This window comes from Pezoporus flaviventris, unplaced genomic scaffold (assembly GCF_033815535.1).
Source record: "Pezoporus flaviventris isolate CSIRO_AGI_PZ_B2104156 unplaced genomic scaffold, CSIRO_AGI_Pfla_v1 ptg000020l, whole genome shotgun sequence".
Classification (NCBI taxonomy): Eukaryota; Metazoa; Chordata; class Aves; order Psittaciformes; family Psittacidae; genus Pezoporus; species Pezoporus flaviventris.
Genome location: NW_026892568.1, coordinates 1,406,637 through 1,429,371, shown reverse-complemented (window position 1 = coordinate 1,429,371; position 22,735 = coordinate 1,406,637). Strand labels below are relative to the sequence as shown.

At 43.7% G+C, this 22,735-nt stretch overlaps 1 protein-coding gene across 1 annotated transcript; it reads right to left on the bottom strand.

Moving 5' to 3' along the window:
* Positions 1 to 765: 765 nt before the first annotated feature.
* Positions 766 to 21,960, bottom strand: LOC133270245 (ATP-binding cassette sub-family A member 9-like). The gene is made up of 37 exons (XM_061455246.1): positions 21,684 to 21,960; positions 21,304 to 21,462; positions 20,463 to 20,563; positions 19,908 to 20,134; positions 19,305 to 19,443; positions 18,649 to 18,834; positions 18,103 to 18,235; positions 17,736 to 17,907; positions 16,936 to 16,994; positions 15,863 to 15,973; positions 15,216 to 15,391; positions 14,858 to 14,977; positions 14,372 to 14,510; positions 13,747 to 13,837; positions 13,014 to 13,153; positions 12,462 to 12,581; positions 11,760 to 11,919; positions 11,318 to 11,484; positions 10,754 to 10,881; positions 10,201 to 10,338; positions 9,470 to 9,583; positions 8,800 to 8,970; positions 8,539 to 8,652; positions 8,258 to 8,368; positions 7,648 to 7,716; positions 7,008 to 7,099; positions 5,796 to 5,916; positions 5,363 to 5,480; positions 5,041 to 5,132; positions 3,849 to 4,027; positions 3,296 to 3,371; positions 2,676 to 2,770; positions 1,964 to 2,083; positions 1,523 to 1,663; positions 1,297 to 1,376; positions 1,150 to 1,205; positions 766 to 1,034 (listed from the first exon to the last, which is right to left on the bottom strand). Exons 1-37 carry the CDS (start codon positions 21,841 to 21,843, stop codon positions 945 to 947), a joined length of 4,665 nt encoding a protein of 1,554 aa, XP_061311230.1. The 5' UTR covers positions 21,844 to 21,960; the 3' UTR covers positions 766 to 944.
* Positions 21,961 to 22,735: the final 775 nt, after the last annotated feature.

The following is a 22,735-nucleotide window of genomic DNA, read 5'->3' as shown; positions in this document are numbered from 1 at the left end:
GGATGAAGACAACAGTGATATCGCAGCACAATGCTACAGGCGAGGAGCAAAAGGTGACTCTGGCTCATCCCTGAATGGCAAAGGTTGTGTTTGTAAGTAAGTTACAGTGTCACCAGGGTGGGAAGACTGTTTGGGGTGGCTGCCTAGGGGCTTCTCCTGGCAGGAGGGGCCCAAAACTGAGCCATGGCAGCCACCTTCTGGTACCTGCCTGCCCGCATCCTTGCCTGCATCCCTGCCTGCATTGCCCAGACACCCATAAGTGCCTGCGTAAGCCACTTCATCCTCCTTGCCTGCATCGCCCATACCTGCATCATCCATACCTTCATCACTGGCATCACCCACATGAACCAAAAGAGCTCATGGTATGGGTGAAGGTCTTGCTGATGCATCAGTCCCATTGGATGGAGTTGCCACTGTCCTCTAGTGGGTCCCCAGCCCAGCCTTTCCCCGAGGCTGGGTGGGTTGAGAAACAGGTCAACAGGGCAGCAGGGGAAACACCTGATTGCCCAAATGTAGGGAGTTTCTATGTTATTCAGTTGTTTTAATTGGTTATTTAAAACTAGCCCTGGCTGCCAAGTGTCTGCCATGGATGAGTGAGGGTTTAAGAGCCTCCTCTGAATTTGTACATGATTCTCTCCAACAGCCAAGCCACCATGCACAGCCACAGTGCCCACCTTGCTGCCTTGGGACCAGCAATTCACCCCAGCAGGGCTATTCCTCAGCACAGCAAATCTTCATAAGGGTACAGTTGAAGGGAAGCATCAATTTGTCAAAGGATAAAGGCTTTATTTATTAAAATAAGATTTGTTTTCTTTGCGAGGCAGAAAACCTGCAGAGCAATGTGTGTTGTGACACGGGTAGCCAGGTCCCACGGCCGCAGCTGATCACACACATCAGTAACACTGATGAAATACACTGAATATTTCCTTTGTGGGTCCAAGGAATCAGGGGTGAAGCGGTCTCTGCTCCACAGCCCCATCGGGTGCTGCATCCAGGTCGTGCTCCTCCAGGTCCCTGGTGAGGTCTACAAACACCTGCAATATGCCACATCAGAAACAACCCCACTATGGCCAGGCTTTACAGTGGTCACAGGCCATTTCTTCCTTTTACACAGTCAGTTTCTAACCTGTAACTTCCACATCAGCATACCTGTTGCAAAGAGTGCAATGACAAGCTGTAATCCTCAAGCCTGAAATTCTGTTTAGCTGCAGAGAGATGGAGAAGGCATCCGTAAAACCAAATCCATATGAACAATCTGAAAGCAATCTTCTTGCCTAATGGATTGTTTCCTTTTACCTGCTTCTAGCTTGGAGAACGACTGGGACAGAGGTAGTGCATTTTCCACTGGTATCTTGTAGATGAGTGAAGAAGTTGTCCTGAAAAGGTAATAAAACCAATTAATTCATCATTGTGTGACTCAGCACCAAGGCTTAGGGGTGCTTGGAGAGCGAGCTATTGAGCAAGGAACAACAGAGGGTCCCAGCACAAGACCGGGCTGGGTGTGCAGCCCATGGGCAGTGACCTTTCTTGCCAAGAAGCGTAGGGGAAGAGGTGCAGAACTTCAGCATGGAGAGCATCGCTTTGTCCCGGGTCCGTCATTTTGACTTCTAGGTGGTAACTTGTGCCAGACTTACTCTTCAGATCCTCAAGGGAACCGATGTACCTGCAGAGGAGGGAAACCATTGCTCCAACCATCATGATCAGCAAATAAAGCAGTCACTGGATATGAGCAGCAGATGTCTGTCCTCTCATTCACCTGCTGTTTGATCTGTGCTGCTAAAACAGCCTCCTCACCAAACTGTTTGTTACATGCTTGGGACAATCCAAACCAAGATTTTCTATTAGATTAAGGAGAAGATAGAACCATAGAATGGTTTGGGTCGGAAGGGACCTTAAAGCTCATCCAACCCACTGCCATGGGCAGGGACACCTTCCACTAGCCCCCATAGACCCCAGTGCCTACCGTAGCTGCCCTGACACCAGGATGGCCACGCGGTCACACATCGCTGCCGCCTCCTCCAGGTACTGCGTGCTGAGCATGGCTGCACGCTCCTTGCTTTTCATGGCCGCCTGAATCACTTTCCTGGGGACAGAGATCAGTTACTTCCCAGGAATAGCCACAGGAAATCTCCTGGTTTGTGTCTCACAAGCCCCAGCTGAAGTGATAGAATCATAAATAAGCGGATGACTAAAAGCCGTCAGCTATCTTGTGTAAAGATGACATGTGGATGCTGATGCTGTGTTGCAGGTTGTCATGTCAGCATCCCTCCAGAGCTTACACCTTCAGCATAAACTGCTGATGAAAAGCTGGAGCTAAGCACTAGAGATCAAGGACGAAAGGGAAGAGCTACCTATAATTTTTTCTGTTGCTCAGAAGAAAACAGCAACTTTTATCTTTTATACCAAATACATGGGTTCAACTGGTGCTTACTCAGATTTTTTGGGGTGCATTACCATCAAAATCGCACCTGCTGGTTCTGCTTACTGCCTGCTGAATAAGGGGTTTAAGGGTACCCCATTCCATGTGCTTTAGGAAAACGGGGAAATAAAGATGTGCTCTGCCACCAAAGCAGAACCTCTTTGCCTGCCCAATGGTTACTACAACAGGGATGGTAAAACCCATCCTGTTAAGTCTGTCACACACTTCTCAGCTCTGCTAAAACATGGCTGCTCACCACATACGGTGCTGCCCTTTGAGGTCCATGGCCACTGATGGCTCATCCCAAAGCATTACTGTCGGATCTCCCAGGATGCTCAATGCAAAACACAGCTGAAATGGGAAAGACACAGAGGTCAGGTCAGGTCTGCTTTTACTTTACCAGCAGAACAGGCGAGTTGTCCCTCTGCGCTTTAATCCCTGTGAATCCCCTAGAAGCTGAAGCTCATGATTCCAAAATACAGGAGGAACAGGGATTCAAAAATCCCCATCTCAAGGTGTTCTTAGTTAATATTTTAAACTCCTAAAATCAGCTTCCCCCAGAACTCCCAAGCCTGCCAAAGATCTGAAAGGGGTTTTCCATCCCATTTACTGGAAGATGCACATGGTGGGGGGATGAAGAAGAAGCGATTACCTTGTAAATCCGATTTGTGGTTAGCATTTATTAAACACACAATGTGGGAGGATGGCAAAAGAGGAGAGGGAGGGATCCTGCCAGGCTGGATTCAAAAGCTACTGATGGAAACAGATCATTTCTGATGAACAAAACCATTCTGCTCATGGTTTTCTGCCACAATGTTCAAGGAGGAAAGCAGCTTAAGAAAAGCTAGAAGCAGCCAACACACATCTAACACAAACCTTTCTGGCTTCTCCAGCAGATAACCTCCTAGCTGGGGTTCTTAAGTGCTTCTGGAGATCCAAGGCCTTTTCTATGCTGCGGGAAATAGAAAGGAAAGACACTGAAATGACCATCTCTGTTTGCTAAGGCAGGATCCTGGGTCAGGGGTATTGAGGAAACAGACACTACCATACTTGTTTCAGCTGATACACATCACCTTGGGTTACTTGGTGATCTTACTGCTAAGCTTGGATGGTAAATGAAGGAATTTTTGCAGGAATTCTAGGCAGTCATCACAGCTAATGGAAAAAGTGAGTTACTCATGTAACTGACCATGAACTGGAGCAAGTTTAGGGTTTTCCAGATAAAGGAGGGCTAAAATCTTCATTGACAAGGAGCTGAGAACAGTATAAGGTAGCAGATCTCATCAGAAGGAGAGCCGCTTTCTCAAAGAGGCATAGAAGGTGCTGCCTCTTAATTACAGCAGCCAGGTTTGCTACCAGAAAATCCTTTCCCTGTCCTATGCATCCAGCGGGAGGAAGAACCAAAAGCTGAAATCATTTGGCTTTGTACCGGTTGATGGTAACTGCTGCATCTTCCTTCCTCATCCCTCTTACAGCGGCGTACACCTGCAGGTGCTGGTGCACAGTGAGGTCTGGCCAGAGAGGGTCCTGCTGTGGGCAGCATCCCAGGTATCCCGGGATGCTCTGCCCTGAGGTGGAGAAAACTCCATCACAGCCCTTTAGCAGCACCTGCAAACACATACACCTCTGTAGCCGCAGAGTGTTATTTTGGCGTGAATCAGTGAACCCCTTGGAGATGTGGTTGTGTTTTTTCCTGTGTCATGAGGAACCTCATGAGCACACAGAAACATGGAATGGTTTGGCTTGGAAGGGCCCTTAAAGCTCATCCAGTTCCAACCCCTGCCATGGGCAGGGACCCATTCCATAGAGCAGCTTATTCCAAGCCCCTGTGTCCTTGAACACTGGCAGCCACAGCTTCTCTGGGCACCCTGTGGCAGCGCCTCAGCACCCTCACAGGGAAGAGCTTCTGCCCAAGAGCTCATCCCAATCTCTCCTCTTCCAGTAGGAAAAGGAAGGAAATGGTAAAGTTCCTTCATGGAAAAGGAACGCCAGCGTCATTGGACTGATCATCTCCACCTACCATGTCTTCTGCTCATCTGAATCCAGACCAGCACTTCCACAAAACTAAACACACATATTTACTACCATAAAGCTCTGGGTAATAGGTACCAACACGAGACCATTTTTTCTTAGTAATTCTTCTCTATTTCAAACATTCAGTCCCAAATCTGTAAAAGCAATGGTATTTCCCCTCCCCCAGCACATGCCATTAATCATCCTGCACATAATTAAGTGATGGATTTTTGCTGGCCCAACCCTGTTCCCATTCGGTTTCAATTTCCTGGGTTTGCAAGGCTGTTTATGAAGAGCGTTATTAATACATTTTTTAGATGTCAACATTTCTTACAGGGCGTGTGAAATTTCTCGATGGGTTTCGAACACACACCGAAGATGTTGTGCAGCTCAAACCCTTAACTCTGCAACACTGATTTTGATGTAAACTCGAACGTGCTCGGACTAAAGCAAAGCACGTCATTCTCTTCTTCTTACTTCTGTAAGTAGGGTTGCATGTACATAAATTCCCTGACTGTCAGGCTGCATTGCCAGCTTGCCTCATCACACCCTTAATTCATAAGGGCATCGAGGTCACCCCCCCCGGCTGCCCCAAAGGAGTCACCTACCTCCCCAGCAGTCACTGTTATGTCTCCAGAAATCATGTTTATAGTGGTGCTTTTTCCAGCTCCGTTGGGTCCTAACAGACCTAATACTTCCCCTGGGAAAATGATGCAAACACTGTTAATAATAAATATTGTTAATAAAACTGTCTCCCCTGTGTGCTAGGCAATAACTGAAAGTACAGGAGGCGGAAAAACTGCTCACAAATCCCCATAAATTAAAATGTAGGAGCTCAGGTGTGTTGGGTCTGGTCACACACAAGAATATGGTCTCCAAATGCGACCTTCACATTAGACATTTATAAGGAGTTCAGCAAAATACTTGAACCTTTTTTAACAGTAAAAGAAAGGTTTTTGACAGCAACTTTCTTCTTTTTCTTAAAGATGGAACTGGCTTTCTTGTCCTCATATTCCTTGCGCAAACTGTTGACAACGATCGCTGACTCCTGTGAAGAGATGAAGTGGGAAATAAAACCTGCTCCTATCCCACAAGACAGCTTATCTGTTCTTACCATTAAGTATGGCTCTTTAAAGACAACACTCCTAAATTAAAAATCCAGGAATCAGAGCAACAGAATGAAGAAAAGCAGAATAGGAATTAAAATGCAGTGCCAGCTAAACTGCTCCTGGTGCCAGGGTGACGCTGGGCTGGATGGCAAGATGTGCACTGGGACATCAGGTCAGTGAATAACAAGTGTATGAGCTAAGGAAGCAGAGAGATGGAGAATGAAAAGGCAAACAAGACAGAAGGCTGGTTTCACCTCTTCCTGCTGCAGTGAGGTCATCACACTCCTCACCCTTTCCCTCTCTGCATGGACTTCTGGGGGCTCCTCCCCTGGGTGCTCCCTGTTCTGGTGGGCGACCAGTCTCCTCTTCTGGATCCTACAAGTGGAGGCAGAGAGATGTTGTCACTGGGAATCACTTCCAAAAAGGATTGGGTTTACAAGTTAGTTCCCAGTGCGGTGCTAATGCAGCACCCTGCAAAATGTATTTGAGTTCAGGAGGTGTTGCACAGGCAGCATCGACTCAAATATTTATTAATGGGGGAAAAATAACCCTGCTGGCATGCATGAGAAAATAAAGGTGAGATTTAGCTTTTCCTTCATCAGCAGGCATTGCCTGGTCCTGTAAGTATTGATCAGGTTGACACCTTCCACTAGACCAGGTAGGACAGGGCTTGAAGCAACTTGGTCTCGTGGAAGGTGTCCCTGCCCATGGTAGCGGGTTGGAACTGGATGAGCTTTAAGGTCCCTTCCAACACAAACCATTCTATATGGTATCATATGATTCTGTGGTCCTTTGCTCAACACAAGCCAGTGATCTGTTCAAGGAGAATTTATATCAACGTGGCAGATTTTCAAAGGTATTTGGTCATCTCACTCCGAGTCATTTGTCTCAGCTGTTTCTTACATGTTGGTGATAGATGAACAGAGAGTGGGTTGCAGACCCCAACCTGGTGAAACTTATGGGGCAGTCTCCATCCTGCAGCAAGCAATACTGACACACTTGAAAAGGAGTTAAAATGCTGGATTTCAGTTTGTAACTCTCAGCTTGGCCAGCTGGAGTGAAACATCCCAAAACCTCAGCTATGAATCTTAATGTGAAAAAGCTTGAATCACATTTGTTATTCTCTCTAAGACATTGTGGGCCAACTGACCTTCTATTGCAACACATTGGGTGGGAATTTGCCACCAGACACATTCAGGGAAACTCCAGTAAGTTGAAAAATGATAACCCAAAGGAACAAAAACCCCCCTCCCTTCATCCTCAATATCATCCCTTCCGGATAAACTGATTAAATCTAAAAGTATGACTTTAACCACACTTTGTTACAGGTCTTTAAGTTCACTTGTCCCCTCCTCCTGCTGTCAGGGGCTGAGCCAGGAGGATCCTGCCTGGTTGCGTAGCCCTGAGCCCATCCCACAGACTGGGATAATCAAGCTCACAAGGGCACCCTGGTGCCCAGGACACACCTGAAGATGGGATCAAGTCTCGTAGCTGCTTCTCCAGATCTCCTCTCCAAACAGCGCAGGAGAAGAGCAAAAATCACACAATGGATGTAAGGCTAAAAAGGAAAAAATTAATTAGGTTTGTATAGAGAGAAGGTAACATCACACTCAATAAGATTCAGCGATAAGGGGATGCAGGAGCCTATGTCATTTACTTCAGCTATTGAAAAGGCCCAGAAGGGAAAGAAGTTAAATTGATGCTTCACATACATTTCCATCTCATATGCAGATCATTTGCAAAGGTCTTGACTTCATACTGCAGTTTTAGCTCAGATAATCTGCACCCTAACAGACATCCCACATGATCAGAGAGCACTCCTGTCTTTTGCAGAAGCAGCATTAAACTGAGTAGCTGATTAATAAAATCCCTGCTTCATACACAAGCTCTGCATAATCCTCCCACTTCTGCTCATATGATGCAGCATCCAGGGGTCGCATGGGACACAAGCCCACGATAATTTGGATGTACCTCCCAGACAACATTTAACATGAAACTTTGACCATATAGCCCATGCTTTATTTATGGGAAGAGTTATACAAGCCCAGAGAAAGTCCATCACATTAGAACAGTCATCCAAAAACCCATCATCAAATTGCTCCTTACTGCAAAGACAGCCACGAAGATGTGATTCCATGATTCATAAAGACTGATGCTGTGAAACAATGAGAAGCGCTACGAGAAAAGAAGATCAGTCAGAAAAATTCCCTAGCACAGGGCAAGTGTGAGATGTAGGATGCTGAGCTTTTCCTCAGGATGGGATAAAGGAGCTTTGATCTGTATTTATTCTTGTGGGTTCATACTGCCTCAAAGAGCTGAGCCTTCCTTGGCTATAGCTAATTCAGAGATGCTTCAAACCAGCCAGGTTGGATTGGCCTTTTCCATCACTCCTTTTCTCTTCCCAGTCTTTCACCTCCTTCTGTCAGCTTACTTCATCCAGGCCTTTTCCCTCCATCACCTTCCCCTCCCCTGCTACCCTGTCTGCCAAAATGCAGTCATTGTAGCAGCTCTTCGTAACTAAAACCACCCGAATCAAACAAAGGATTAATAAATCCAATCTTGGCCCCTTCTCTCAGTCCCCAGCCTGGACCTTTTTTTTCTCCCGTTGTCTTTTGACAGTTGGCACTTTGAGACAGGGAATTTGCAAAGTGTCTCTTGTTCTTCCAGTTTGCCCCATTAGGACCATTACTGAATTTCGCAGGACATGTTTACTCACTGGTGTACTGAAGATCAACCAGCCCAGAGGTGGAAACATAGGAATCAAAGTGGAGAAGGTGAAGTAAAGTGCTTCGTGTAGGTCACTGATCATATAGAGAGTGGAATTCACCTGGAATAAAGCAGAAAAAGTATTTCTAATATTAATGGATCCTTGCTAAAAATTGGCTGTCACTAAAAATCAATTGGATTCGGGTTATTCTGCTGAATATTGGTATATGTGAAATGAAATCTCCAGTGGCGAGATGTGTAAATCAAACACTTCAGATTCACTTCACTTACCAGGATGAAGATGAAAGACCAAATGTAACGATTGCTTCTTCCAGCGCGAAATTTCAAGGCAATTAAATAGATGAGGAGGACGAGAGATACTCCATAACCAATGGTGCAAATGATCTGGAGAGAGAGAATGGTGTCAGCGACAAGGAGATGGATGTGGGTACGTGAAAACCTGCCTAGAGCAGTCTGTTTAAATGAAAGCATTTAAAGGACAAACTCACTGTGAAAGGAAAGGGTGTGTGTGTGTCTGCAAGCAGAGCTCACCAGGGACAGCAGGGTGCTGGCCTGCAAGGGGCAGATGCGGTTGAAGAGCAGCAGGACTCCAAACATGAGGCACAAGAGGGTCCAGAAGAGCGGGACATCCACCAGCACCTGCCCACACCAGTATGCAGAGGGGAAGAGCCCTGCAAGCCGCAGCTGGGCGCGAGCCTGGAGCTGTGAAACCAAATGGGATAAGGGAGGTGAGTTAGAAGAGCCTAAATTATCATTCCTGCTCCTCCTTATCCGTTATCCTCAGTCTTCCCTTCCCTGGCTCAGCCTTCCTCTCCATTCCAAGCACTTCCTATTCTCTCTTAGTTCTACTGTTGTTTTAAACCACACCACTCTTAAAAAAACCCAAACAAATCCTCCTGACCCCCAAAAGCTTTGACACCCCCCAGATTGTTCATACCCCCCGCTCATTCCCGGAGATGGAGGGTAATGCACTTCGGAACAACATTGTGCTCATGTGGCTGTATTTCTTCTCTATATTATATCTAGATGTATTATATGTAGATTATTGTGATATTATTCTATAGTCTATAGATATACTATATATCTAGATATAACATATCTAGAAATACCAGACAGCCCACCGGTACGTGAACCGCTCTCCAGAGACATTGCATTTGCACTTACTCCCTGTGTATGACTGCTTCCAGCTCGTGCTTTTTACCTTGTAATCCTCCATGCTGCTCATTGCAAAGTGAGGAGGCAAACCAGCAGCCAAAATCAGCATGTAGCTGAGGCAGATGAAAAAGATGTCACTCTTTACTTCTGGGCTTTGTGTCTGTGGCAGAGAAATATGGAGTCATATCAATAAACAGCTTCCCAAGGAAAGTCTGGCTAGCTCAATGCTCTTAGGATGTTTAAACACACAAGTGAGTGACAATACTAATGGTAAGTCATTTGTGTTTAAGAACGTAAAACAAGGCAATAAAAAGCCCCAGCATTTAGCATCTTAAAGTCTGCAAAAAGTATTGGAATTACTGTAAATTGTTGAGGATAGACACCATCTTTTGATGCTGATTCTTGCCATACGGATGTTGAAGAAAAAAGGGGGTTGCAAGAATTTCTTGTGAAATACTTAAGTGCATTCCTATATATAATACTTACATATATTCCTATACTAAAAAATGTATTCCTACCACATTGCCACGTAAGACAAGCTTAACTGTCTCACGGCACTGAATCCTTGTAAAGCACTTAAACACTGCAGAAGAAATTGCCATTAAATAGTACTGCTTTTGACTGCTAGGCAATGCTCCCAGGAACTGGTCACCAGCTGGACCATTAACCCCAACCCTTGGAGGTTGTTCAACCAACCAGGTATCTAACCCATCCAGTCCTTATCACTTCATCATGGCTATTTCCATTCATTTTCAGCCGGACAGGCAGGACACTCACACTGTAAAAGGGCTGGCTCCAGACACGGATGCGCGCGGTGGAATTGAAGAGCCTTAGAAAGGTGTTGCTGAGGATGTTCACCAGCACTGGGAAGCAGTTGATGGGTTCTGCACTGCACATGACCGTGAATCGGTAGCTCTGAAGATGTGAGAGCAAAAGACGTTACCTTCACACCCATGGGAGGTGTGAGGAGGAGCTGACAGCAGTGAGGGGTTGAACAGAAAGCAATAACAAAGGAATTAGCGTTATTGGTGGGACCACGGTGACCTGAAAATGTGCTAAGAGGAACCAGAAGGAAAATGAATGATAAAGATATCTGGAGAAGAGCACAAAAGACTTGCATTAGTGCCTTCCTCTAAAGGTCATTGTAAGGCAGCATGCAGTGGCAACAACCAGATAAAATCCTGGTTCCCCCAACACAACTACCAATATTTAATATGTCAAACAAATATTCTCCCTTTTGCTGGTGTCTGTATTTTGCTGTGCCTCATTTAAACACATTGCAGAAAATCCTGTTGATGCACAGGATGAAAGCAGCAAAAATATCCTTCACCTTGCCTTCCAGGGATATTTTTATGGCTCCGCTGTACAGTGGAATGCTTGTGATGTTTTTCTCCAGAGTTATTTCTGGGATTATGTTTTGAGTCTTCAAAGCAGCAAGGAAATCCTCAATTTCTGATCCTGAAATCAAGCCAGGGACAGAAATGAGAGTAGTTAGAGGTGTATTTAAGTATAAACAGTTCCATATAGGCAAGTTCTCACTTGCAGAGCAGAGACGTGTTAAAACCCCAAACATTCAGAATACAAGCCAACTTTCATTTTCCCTATTTTTTTCCTATTATAATTAAACTGGTTAAACACAACGTATGTTTGTACAGTTAGGGTGTTTATTTCCTTTTAAAAAGGAAATAAATGCCTGATTTATTACTCTCTTAAATATCAGCTACTCAGTTATCATCACCAACACTGGATTTGCTTTTAGCCAGCAGAAAGCACCTCCCAAAGCCACAAGTATATAAAGGGACGTACAGAAATAGCAAGGCAAGGTTGGTCTATCAACTCTAAGAGGACTCAGAGTGGTGCAGAAAGCGAATCAACATCACATGTTCTTCTTCACCTGTGTCATTGACGATGAGGAGGTTTGTTGACTTATCCTGCATTTTCTCTTCAGTGGGAAGGAAATAGGAGCTGGCTGTGATTTCCCAGTTACCGGAGCTGTCCCACAGTTGAAATACAATGAAAATCGTCATCACTGGAAGGATGAATATTCCAAAGAACAGCAGTCTAAATGGAAAAAACAGGTCAGAAGTGGGTGCAGGGTAACTCCACGTTCAAGAGTGTGATTTATGCTGAGAAAGACAAGGGGGAATTTAAAACTTGAGCAATTCAGATCTCTACTAGCAAGTCCCAACTGTCCTTATTACTGCAGCTTTTAAATGTTTTTCACCTACTTTCAGCTTCTAAATATCACCCCAAGTATTTAAGTGTTCCCTCAGTCACCCAGAGGAATGATCACATTTAAGAGAACCAAGAGAGTAGGTGAGAGCTCCTGTACTTACATGGACCTGAGGAACTTCCCTTCATGCTTTAGCTTTAAGAAGCGAACTTTCATCACAGCACACACTTGCTGCCTCCAGAGCTCCATCCCGCTCACTGCTGTGCTTCCATGTTCGGAAAACACCAGGAGGCTTTGGTCCTTCTCCTCCACGTCTCCATCTTCTGCATAGTCAAGAAATACCATTATCCACAAAGAGCGTTCAAGGGACACATTGTAATCACACACAATCAATACGAATCTTCTGTTCTGGATAGAGGAATGCTTTTACTTTTCATCCAGAAAAGAAACAAGGGCAAAGAACAGGGGCTATAATCTATCTAGAACATAATTTACACCACTGAGTTCAGACTGGCTGAACCTGGGCTCATCTGGCAACACATCCAATACCTTCACTGCCCTTGTGAAATGCTTCTCTCTAGTTTATTTCTTCCCATCTCCTACTCTGGGCAATGCACCCTTCAAAGGCAAATCCCCTTCCAACATCAGCCTTCAATTCTTGTGCTTAAAAGCCTGTAGGAAGCCAAGACTGATCATCTAGACTTCTCCAAGAAGACATAATTCACTAGAGGAAAGTTGGATACAACTCTTGACCTACCAAAACCTACTGAAGTTCACATTGAAACTAATTAAACATTCAGTTAAAACATACTTCTATATGGAACCTTAACCATACCACACTTGCAAATCAGAGTCACTGGTTTACCTTCTTGACCAATGGCTTCCTCACCCTCCAACTTCAGGAAAACCTCTTCCAGGGTTGTCCTGCTAACCTCATAGTTAACAACCCCCTGTGAAAGGCTGCTCTCGAGATGGCTGAAGAGATCTGCACAACAGAAACAACAGGCTCAGCCCAGCGCCCAAGGCTGATGTTGAGCAGAAGCTCTGACTGGCATTGTTGATGTTGCATGTTCTAGCATTCACATCATGCATCTCCATAGCTTAAAAGCCGTGGCAAAACTATTGCTCTCTTTAGAGGTAAGTAGAAGATTCAGAGTCCTTGATTACCATGGGCCACCCTGAAACCAGATTGTAGTTTGTAGAGTAGTTGGTGGATTTTCTTTTGTTCATCTGTATTATTATTATTATTAGCATGTCCATTAGAAGCTGTCTTTAAGGATAATGTTTATGCATTTGGTTTCCAAATCCCATGCAGTATGGACCAGGGAATATAGTTCTTCCCATCACAGCAACTTTGCTTTCTGCTTTTCCCACCACTTCCTTTACAACCCTGGCATAAAGGACTGGATTTTCTTACCTGGGAAGCTATCAGTGTTTTCCAAAGGTAGCATATAACACAGCTCTCCCTGCTTCTGTCCTTTGAGCACAGCATTGGGGATGTACTGTCTGACCAGGGATGATACAAGGTCAGGGTCACACGGGTCACTTATGTGCATCCTGTTTATATCAGAAAGCAATTGCTATAATATTAAATGACAAAAACCAACACATACATCACCCATTTAAAAGAGAAAGCCAGCAGAATTTTATCGAGCCATAGGGAAACCTCCAAAACTGGGCAGCATTTCAGTGGGGGTTTTCATTGACATCTGCAGTGCCCCTGGTTTTGCCATAGCTGAGGTTAAGAATAATGATCCTGGCCAGCACTGCTAACCCAAGGACACAGAAATTAGAATCCAAAGGAAAACAACTTTACATTAAAGCAGTTGTACATCACTTTGACACCACAGAGGAGGTGGAAATTGCAGTGCTTCGTACTCTGGTCCTGTTTTGGCTGCAAAGGAGGTTGCAAGTCTTTTTAGCTGCATTCACAAAGCTTTGAGGATTGGGGTCCAAAGAAAAACAGCTTCCTATCCAAAGCAAGATACTTTTGGCAGCCTTGAAAGGCTTCTAAATTGACTTGTCAAGATTTCTATTACTCTATATAGAGACTCTATTGAGAGACACAAACCCTACAAAAAAAAAAAAAAAAAGACATCAACTAGAAGCTTTTCATAAAAAGAGAAATGACCAAAAAGAAAAGGATTTACCTCAAGTGATAGCCAACTCCCCATTTTCTCTTCAAGTACAGAGATGAGCCCACACACTGTAACCTCCCATTTGAAAGGAAAGCTTTCCGATCTAAGGAGGCATAGATAGAGAAGATTGAGGCAGGATTTACAACAGTGCAGCAAACTGACCTCACTCTGCTCCTTCTGAACTCAACAAGCATTTTTATAGTGAACTTGAGAGGAGTAAGGCCAGTGCTGAAGGTTCTTTCTTTTTAAACTGATTCCTTTCTCTTAAGCATCAAGGTTAATCTTTTAATTATACATTCTTATAGGCTTGTGTAAGATTTCCCATGAAGCCCAGGAGCAATAAGGAGACAGGGAAGGTGTTAATTCAAGCAATATCACTAATTCAGGTGGGTTCTGCTAGTGGTATGTCCAGATGATATGTAAGTGCTTCATCCTGATGCAGAACACAAGCAAGGTCTTGGAGGAGCACATCAGGCCAGTTTTAGCCTTTGCTTAGAGTGGGGTAGATGGTTGCTGGCAGACAAAATGTGTCCCATGAGCACAGACAGCATCATGGTGGGACCCATATGAGGGCTCTGCAACAGGAAACTCCTGTTTGTAAAGCGCATTCAGCCACAGCGTGAAGATCAGGGCTCACCAGCATGAGCATCGGCCTCCTGCATGGACTGAGTGGTGAACAGCGTCACACGTCCAGCCTGGCGCTCCTTCAGCAGGGTCCACACATGGTGCCTGGAGCAGGGATCCAAGCCAGCCGTTGGCTCGTCTAAAAGCAGCACCTGCAATGGTGAATGAGATTGGACCTCTGTGTGTCCAAGCTGGAATTTCCATGTTTACATCCTTTCATTTCATGCTTTTTGATGATCTCATTCCAAGGATAAAATGCATCCTCAAATATCAGCCATATTTATGCTTTCTCCTACTATAATATTATCACCCTTTTAATCTAAGATAGAGTTCTCATTGACCTAGAATCCTTGATCCTTCCAGCAGAGAAGTGAATTAGTAGGCCAGCAGATTGTGAATGCCAGGGGAAAAGCACAAATGTCTGTGTGCCAAGTCAAAATGCAAAGCTGCGTGCTACAACAGCTCATGTTGTGTATGTATAAATATGACAATTCCCTACCTTGGGATTCCCTAAAATGGCAATTCCAAGAGACAATTTTCTTTTCTGTCCTCCACTCAGAACATCGGCGTGAACATCCTGAAGGTCAGTGAGGTCCAGCATCACAAGAACCTTCTGCACCTTGGCAATATAGAGAGACAAGAGCCAGATTTCCAAAGCCCTGGTTGCATTTTAATTCATACCATCATAGAATCAGCTGGGTTGGAAAAGACCCTTAAGATCATCAAGTCCAACCTTCACCCCAGGCCCACCAAGTCCACCACTAATCCATGTCGTAAATAATGGTTATAATCTATAAAGCTCAAACTGTCCAAGATGCCGTAAAACAGAGGTCAGTGACTGACAAGCACATACCAACCTCTTGCTCTACTTCTTTCTGCTGAATCCCCTTGATGTGAGCAAAAATTCTCAGGTTTTCCTTCACTGTTATGGCTTCAAAGTGCAAATTTAACTGAGGGCAAATCCCGACCATTGCCTGAATTCCTTCCATATCCCATACTTCAGAAACTTTATGGTTATAAATCATTGCAGAACCTGCAGACAGGAATGATGGAAACAAATCTCATATGGTACAGTATTTCCCAGTTAGAGGTGGAAAGCAGACTGCTTTGTGTTCATGCCTTGGACACTAATTCCAGCATTGTGGATGCTGCTTACGAAATAAAATACAAAATAACTGTGCTGTCCAAAGCTTTAATACCACTTCAGAATATTTCAGAGCACAGAATCTCTCCCTTCAGAACTAGAACGTATCTCCTATAGGTATGCAGTTCATGAAAAGCATAAGGACATCCAGATTGAGAAATAACCATCCGTGCATGCTTGCACACATGAGCATATCCATAAGGGATGCATTAGCCCTGAAGCTCATGTTGATGAAGCAGTCTGCGCTGGCAACAAGCTGGACTGGATGACTGAGGAAAAATGGGGTTTTGCATCTTTACCCCTTTACACTTGGAAAAGCAACCATCTTCTCCTCTTCAGCACTGGGGTCCATCACTTTACCTGCTGAAGGCTTGGAAAATCCACTGAGCACATTTAAGAGAGCAGTTTTTCCAGATCCACTGTGACCAAGTAACGCAGTGATCTGGCCTTCATATATACTTAAGGACAAACCTGGAAAAGAAATAGGATAACATTTAGGATAACATTGGCATGAAGTTTGTAAGAAACAGACTTGTACCTGTAGCTCGTTGCCAAGTATGACAGAGGAGTGACACTTCTGAAACTGAGAGGCAAAACCACAGATACAAAACTATGGATTACATCTTCAGAAGCTGGGACTAAACTTAGCTAGGAACTTGCAGCCGTGAAGGGAGAGAACAAGTGTATTAACTTCAATATACAAAGAATTCTGGCTTTGGTTTTCTATGGGGTTCAGAACCTTTTATTTTAGCATGGCTCAAGAGAAAGTCCACAGAAAGAGAAGAGTCCATAGCCTTTCCAACACGTGAGATTTCAAGTTATTCCAAAGCAGCCACACTTTGCTACCTTACTTCCTTGAAAAAGAAAAGGCTTATTTTGTATTTCTGTGGGTTGTGGGGAGTTTTGTCAGCCAATATAAACCTTTGAGACCATATTGATGCTTTCACCATCACTTGGAGATCTTGCTAAACAAAGGCATCTAACAAACATCCTATACGTACCTATACCAACCACCTGCATACCTGCAGCTGGCAGATGCACAAGTGCGTGGAGAACACGGCTCAGGCAGTGACAGCAGCCTCAGCTACAGCCAGGGACCAAAGAAACAAGTTCTGTTTGCCCGGAGTAGTTTACAGTTAGAAAGGGAGCTTTGAGAGGGGATTTCTCAAGTGGTTCATTGCTGCAGAAGCCACAGCTTTTAAGGACACTTAAACTGTTGCAAAGAAGTAATAAATATTTACTTCCCTGGAGTGAACAGGAAGAGAATAACCAGGTGGAAATGGGACAGTCATTTACCCCAGCAGCAATAACCAATGCAAAATGGCTTTTGACAGTGCTGGAGGCAGCTTTAAGAACATCCAGTAAATTCCAAAGCAGCTTGGGTTCGTATCTAGTGGAAAATGAAATTAAAAGCATTACAAAACCTCTCTTACCCCTTAGAGCTTCTGTTCTCTTGTCCTTCTTCTTGTATGTTTTTTTAATGTTGTTTAGTCTAAAGGAAAGGTAAGCAAGCCGTTACCATTGGATCTCACTACTATGGCATGTTTCCTGCCTCCAAACAACCTTGGAAAACTGCTGCAAGAATGGTTCTCAACCTCCTCCTCAGACTGGTCCTGCTCCTTATCAGCTGAAGGGATTGCTTTCTGGAATCCATTTCTTGTACTCTTAGAAGCAGAATTAGGGAACGAGCTTTTCTAAAAGGCGCTTAAAAGGTTTCAAAGTCAAACTCAGTGAACACTTACTGAATGAAGCAGAAAGCCCTATGGAATGTAGCAACACGTGCTCATATAATTAAAAGCAATGACCTGGCTATTATTTTAGCAGATATATACTTGCTTTCTAGTAACATGCAATGGATAGCAACAGCAATAGGCCAAACAAGCTCCAAAAGGATGTAAATGACAGTACTGTATGCAGCACACTCCATCAGTAGTGTTTTAAAGGTGATGGTGAAGGGGTCAGACTCACTGGTGCTGTTCTGCAAAGAGGAAAGTGCAGGGTAGCGAGTTGGTCCCTAGCACTGAGGATGCACATGCCCAAAAAACCTTCAAATCCAGCTCTGGAGTGGAATGAAACACCGAACAAACCCTCCCCTTTTCACATGCTTATCACTAACCTTACCTATACATGTTAAATGGCTCAGTCTAACATTTATCGGTGCAATATGGCTATGCCCTCTAGAGTCGTACACAACAAGTAGTGTTGTATTTGTCATGCCTACAGGAGCTTTTACCTGATTGCTTCCTTCCCATCAAAGCCTGGAGGCATCGGCTCGATGTTATTGCTGAGGACAGGATTGTGGCTACTGTCACTACCAGCTTCTACCCCCATGTATCCACTCCTGGGCTTGCACCAGTATGATGGTCTCAGGAAGAACAAAGGTGGGTATGGTACTCCATACTTGCCTGGTTCAGAAACAGAGGGGGTGAAATATCAACCAAAACCTGCTCACTATCAGGACACCTTTTTTGATGCTCCATGTAGATCTGTTTTCTCAGTCTATCCATGACCCCTTTGGCAACTTTCTCCCTATGAAGGGAGAGGATTATTGAACAAAAATGCAAGGAAATTTGTATTCTTTCCCTCACATTTCTACTCACCAGGCAAAACCTTATCGAAGTAGATGGCCAACAGCAAATACAAGACACTGTCCAGGCTCAGTAGGAGGTACAAGTTAAAGAAAGGGTACAATTCTGGCGTAAAGGCTGGTCCATATTTGTCTAACTTTAACATCTAAGGGAAAATGAAATAGCGCAAGTCAGATGCAACACTTCCTTTAGCCAGAAATACTATGTGCTGTGTAGTACTGTAATACACTGCTGTGTCATCATGACCATTTTCATCAGAAAGCCACGTCCACTCATAATCATGATGCTGTTTCCAAGCAGGGCAATACTGTCTCATGACCACAAGTATCAGAAGTGCTTCAGTAAGCTCAATTCAAAGTTGTTGCGCCAGAAGAGTGATGCACATAATAGTTGCTAAGGCAGCACTTCAAGACCTCATGGTTCTTGCAGATGTTGGTACCCACCAGACACATCCCACTGCTGGGATAATTTTCCAGAGATTCAAATTAAAGATATACACAGAGCTGATAAATTCAGGATGCAGCTGACATACCTGTCATACTTGTGAGGTTGACATACCTGTGAGATGCCGGCTGTAAAGGCAAAAGGACTGAAGAGATTTAAAATCCATTCCAAATACAATGGTAGCTTTTCAAACAATGTCAAAAAGCCCAGCAATCCGAAGAGGACATGAAGGACAAAGCCCACAAAACTGGCAATATTTGGCTGCTGTAACAATGAGCTGAGCATAAAACAGAAGTGAATCTGCAGCAGAGAAAACCGGCAGTTAGCAGGATGTATTTCTGCTGGTGGTTAAATACACCAATATGAAAATCCAATGAGCAAATTCAGAGACTCAGCTGAGTTTCAGCTGTCCCCTACAGGTGCAATTGGCACATCCCAAGGCTTTTATCTTTTAGCAAACAGGCCTATAGGGGCAGAGAGACCAGACCCCTCATCCTCCTTAGGAGGCTGGATGCCAGGTGGTAGAGCCCCAGCCTTCCCATTAATGCTGATGTTACCACCTCTCTTTACTCTGATTTCAAGCCTGAATCCCCCAAAATATAATGAGGGAGATCTTAGCCTACACATTATAACAATAAATCCCAGTAGTGAAGTATTTGTTACTTTCTCATATAATGCCCAGCCCCAGAGCACTCTGTAGCCTTTGAGATTCAGATGTTTTACTTAGGAAAAGGTTTGTGCACCATTTAAGAAAACAAAAGCAGACTTACAGATGCTGTGCCATAAAAGAAATAAAAGAAGTATATTTCAAAAAAGCTGTGGTCGTGGATAACTCCTGAAATGGTAATCAGTGTCAGCAGAGTTGCTGTGATTGAAACATAAACGGTGTACAGCAAGCTCCAGGATAACCTACAAACGAAGGCATGGTTATTTTTGCCATTGTACATGACAGCGCTTGCCCTGACATAGCCAACGTGTGATATAAGACACACTTGAAATACTGCAAACACACTTCTATTTGCAGTTTCCAGAATGGAAAGGTGCAAATCATAGAATAGTTTGTGTTGGAAGGGATCTTAAAGCTCATCCAGTTCCAACCCCTTGCCATGGGCAGGGACACCTTCCGCTAGAGCAGGTTGCGTAGATATATCCATGTCTTGTGCCTACCTAAATCTCTGCAGATGCAATGGTGCCAGCAAAGAGCCACAGGGCATCTGATTGCCCTAAGGTGATTGCAGGTGATTGCTGCTGGGTCTGAGGAGTTACTCTTCTCAGCTGAGCAGTGTTACCAGACCCACATCCATCCCACAAGCTAGTATACATCTTGTATACATAATTCCCGTAGTTACCCTATTTATTTCTATGAGACTTACCAGAACGCAATATCTTGCAAACCCATTGCTTGCATTAACACCTTCAGCTTCTTTTTCTCTCTTATAACTTTCACTGATAGAAAGTACATGTATGGGGAGAAGCACAATATAACGTAAACAATGAACCGAATATAATCCAGTTTATAGACAGGCTTGATTGAGGGCGACTTCAGACGAACGCCACTGATTGACTTCATCTCTTCCCACACAGAATGGTTGGTTTTCATCTAAAGGAAAGAAATCAGCCATTCATTTAAATTGCTGCAAGGAAACAGCCAACATCAGAACAAACAGATTCTCTTAAGTGTTTATGATTAGTCTGTCAGTAACAACATTTCATTTGTAAGTGGCAAATGACATCAGTATTTAGTATCTCTTTGTATCGCCTTGTAATAAAGACTAACGCTGCCTTGAGCAAGAAGAATGATCTATCGTTCTTTTTTCTTTTGAATGTCCCTGTTTAAAAAGATAATGGTCACAGAAAATGAACTGGTTTGGGTTTGGGTTTTGTTGTTATAAACAGAAAATGTTATTTGCCATCATGATCACACCTACTTCTATCACTGCTGCATCGATGCTGGACTGCAGCAATAGGAAACCTGCATACCAGTACAAGGGAACGCTGCAGGTACCTGATGAAAAATTGGAGCAGGTATCTGAAAGAAAATAAATGAAGAATTTTATGTATTTCCATATATATAAAAATTCTTATGTATAATCTGTAGGTTTGAAAATGTAATTGACCTAAAGGTCAGGAAATCAAGAATCAATGCTGAAAGCAGGAGAGAAGCTCTTTTAGGAAACCTTGAGCACACTGGAGCTGGGGTCATATCTGTAAAGAGCTTGTGTAGACAGGACAAACGACCTCTCCAGCATTTCCATTTTCCAAGACCAGTCCTTAGCAAAATACTTCTCTTTTTTCCCCCCATCAACTGATGAACTCACTTGATTTTCATCTCATAATAAGGCTACTGTTTGATTTGGATAGTTTACTACTTTGAGTCAGTAAATAAGAATGCTTTTGGTCACAGTAGTAGTAGTGTGGACAAATGTGCATGTAGATTTATGCTTTAATCTATTAAATATATGCCCATACAGTATATGTTAGATGTACATAAGTGCACACACAACGCTCATTTTCCAGGCATGATCTGACATGGCGAGACATAGAAAGGAAAGGAACAAAAAGGACTGTGGCTAACGTGTTCTTAAAAGCTCTTCTCTCTGACATTTGTTTCCTTCTAAATAAACAAGCCCTCAAATTCTAATTAATATCTGTCAAAAGCACTTAGCATATAGAGCCTTTGATCCCTGCTCAGTGGCATGGTATCACAGAGATCCATCTAAGCACTTCTTAATGTAAAATCAAGTCCCCTGGTTCTGTTTATTTTGTTACCGATGTGTTCAAAGGCATCATTTGGAGACACCACGCTGTAGCTTTGAAATCTGAGACAGTAGGAGAAGTCATCCTTAAAAACAACACCAATGATGTCTTCCTCCGAAATTCCTCTTGTTTCCAGTTCTTGCTCATTGTCCACCTCTTCTATTGTTATACCTGGCATTAAAAAAGAAGGGAAAACAGAAGACTAAAACCACCACAGCTGAGACTTTGATTATTTTACATTATTACATTTATTAAACATGAAAATGGGCATCAGCCACAATCTGTATCCTCAAGAACTGTGCCGTCCAAACACTTCTCTCCCTGCACACAGTGACTACACAAGGGTCAGTTCAGACTGTGCAACTATACCGAGGATTTAAGAGCACCATTACCTGTCATTGCAGAATCTGAAGCCACTTTGCTCATTATGTGCCTGGTGGTGGTTGTTACAGGTGTGTATGCAAGTGTAACTCCAGTGGTGTTGAAGGCTGGATCATCCAACCATCCCAGGAACTCATAAGGGATTTCTTGACGCGGGTAGTGGAATATCATATTTGCTGATGTTTGTATTATTAAGAGGAAAACCACTGATGTGATCCACTCCTAGTGAAAGGGAGGCAATGCAGAGGTGAGTCACAGCCCAATGACTTGGGGGGTGGGTGGTACGGGAAGCATCTTCAAGGACTCTCCTCATCCAGCTCTGCTATGCATGGTCCAGCTCCTCCAGCCATTAATGCTGCCTTTCATAAGTGATGAAGAACCATTTCACAGGTATAATAACTTTAAAATATGAAGATGTTTGAAGTGAAAAACATGTTTTCTTAGCACTGGAGCCAATGAGGACTGCTGATGATTTTATACCCGTAACCATGAGCTGGACACTGTGTTCCTCTGGGCAGTGCCGAAACGAGATCAACAACCAAAAGCCACAAGCCAGCTTTGTAACAAGACCTTCTTACGCTGTGATATTGTAGTGCCTGACATTTTCCAGAGAACCACATTACCAGTTGAGGTTTCTCATGTATCCCCCAGCATAAAAACAGTGCAAAGTAAAAATCATCTGTAGTGGAAATCCTAACCTTTGAGAGAACCAATACTTGCCTGAAAACTTTCTGTCTTCCTTCTCCACACCAGAAGGATATTTTTCCATAGGAGAGCTCGGGTTTGCTGAAGTATTTTTGAGGCTTTCTTGAATATCCTCTGCATTTTCCCATCTAGGAAGAGAAAGAAAATATAATTATTAAGAATACAGTCATAGAATAAAACAGGTCACTGGAAGTGAACATATTCATTCAGGTAAACACCAATACTATGCCAAAGGTTAAGAACTTCCCTCCATTTTACAGTTTGGACAAACCAAGGAGAAGTTGGAAGGAAACAGTCCAAGATAACCCAAGGGAACAGAGACCTTGGTCGGACTAAGCAGCCTTTTCCACTTGCACAG

Bases quoted from the DNA above. Each gene is read 5' to 3' on its own strand.
- LOC133270245 (XM_061455246.1), bottom strand. From the start codon at position 21,843: ATGATATTCCACTACCCGCGTCAAGAAATCCCTTATGAGTTCCTGGGA. The intron at 10,882-11,317 runs GTGAAGAAGAAC...GCTTGATTTCAG, and splicing joins CCTCATCGTCAATGACACAG to GATCAGAAATTGAGGATTTC. The intron at 5,481-5,795 runs GTGAAACCAGCC...ATCTCTTCACAG, and splicing joins CCTCACTGCAGCAGGAAGAG to GAGTCAGCGATCGTTGTCAA.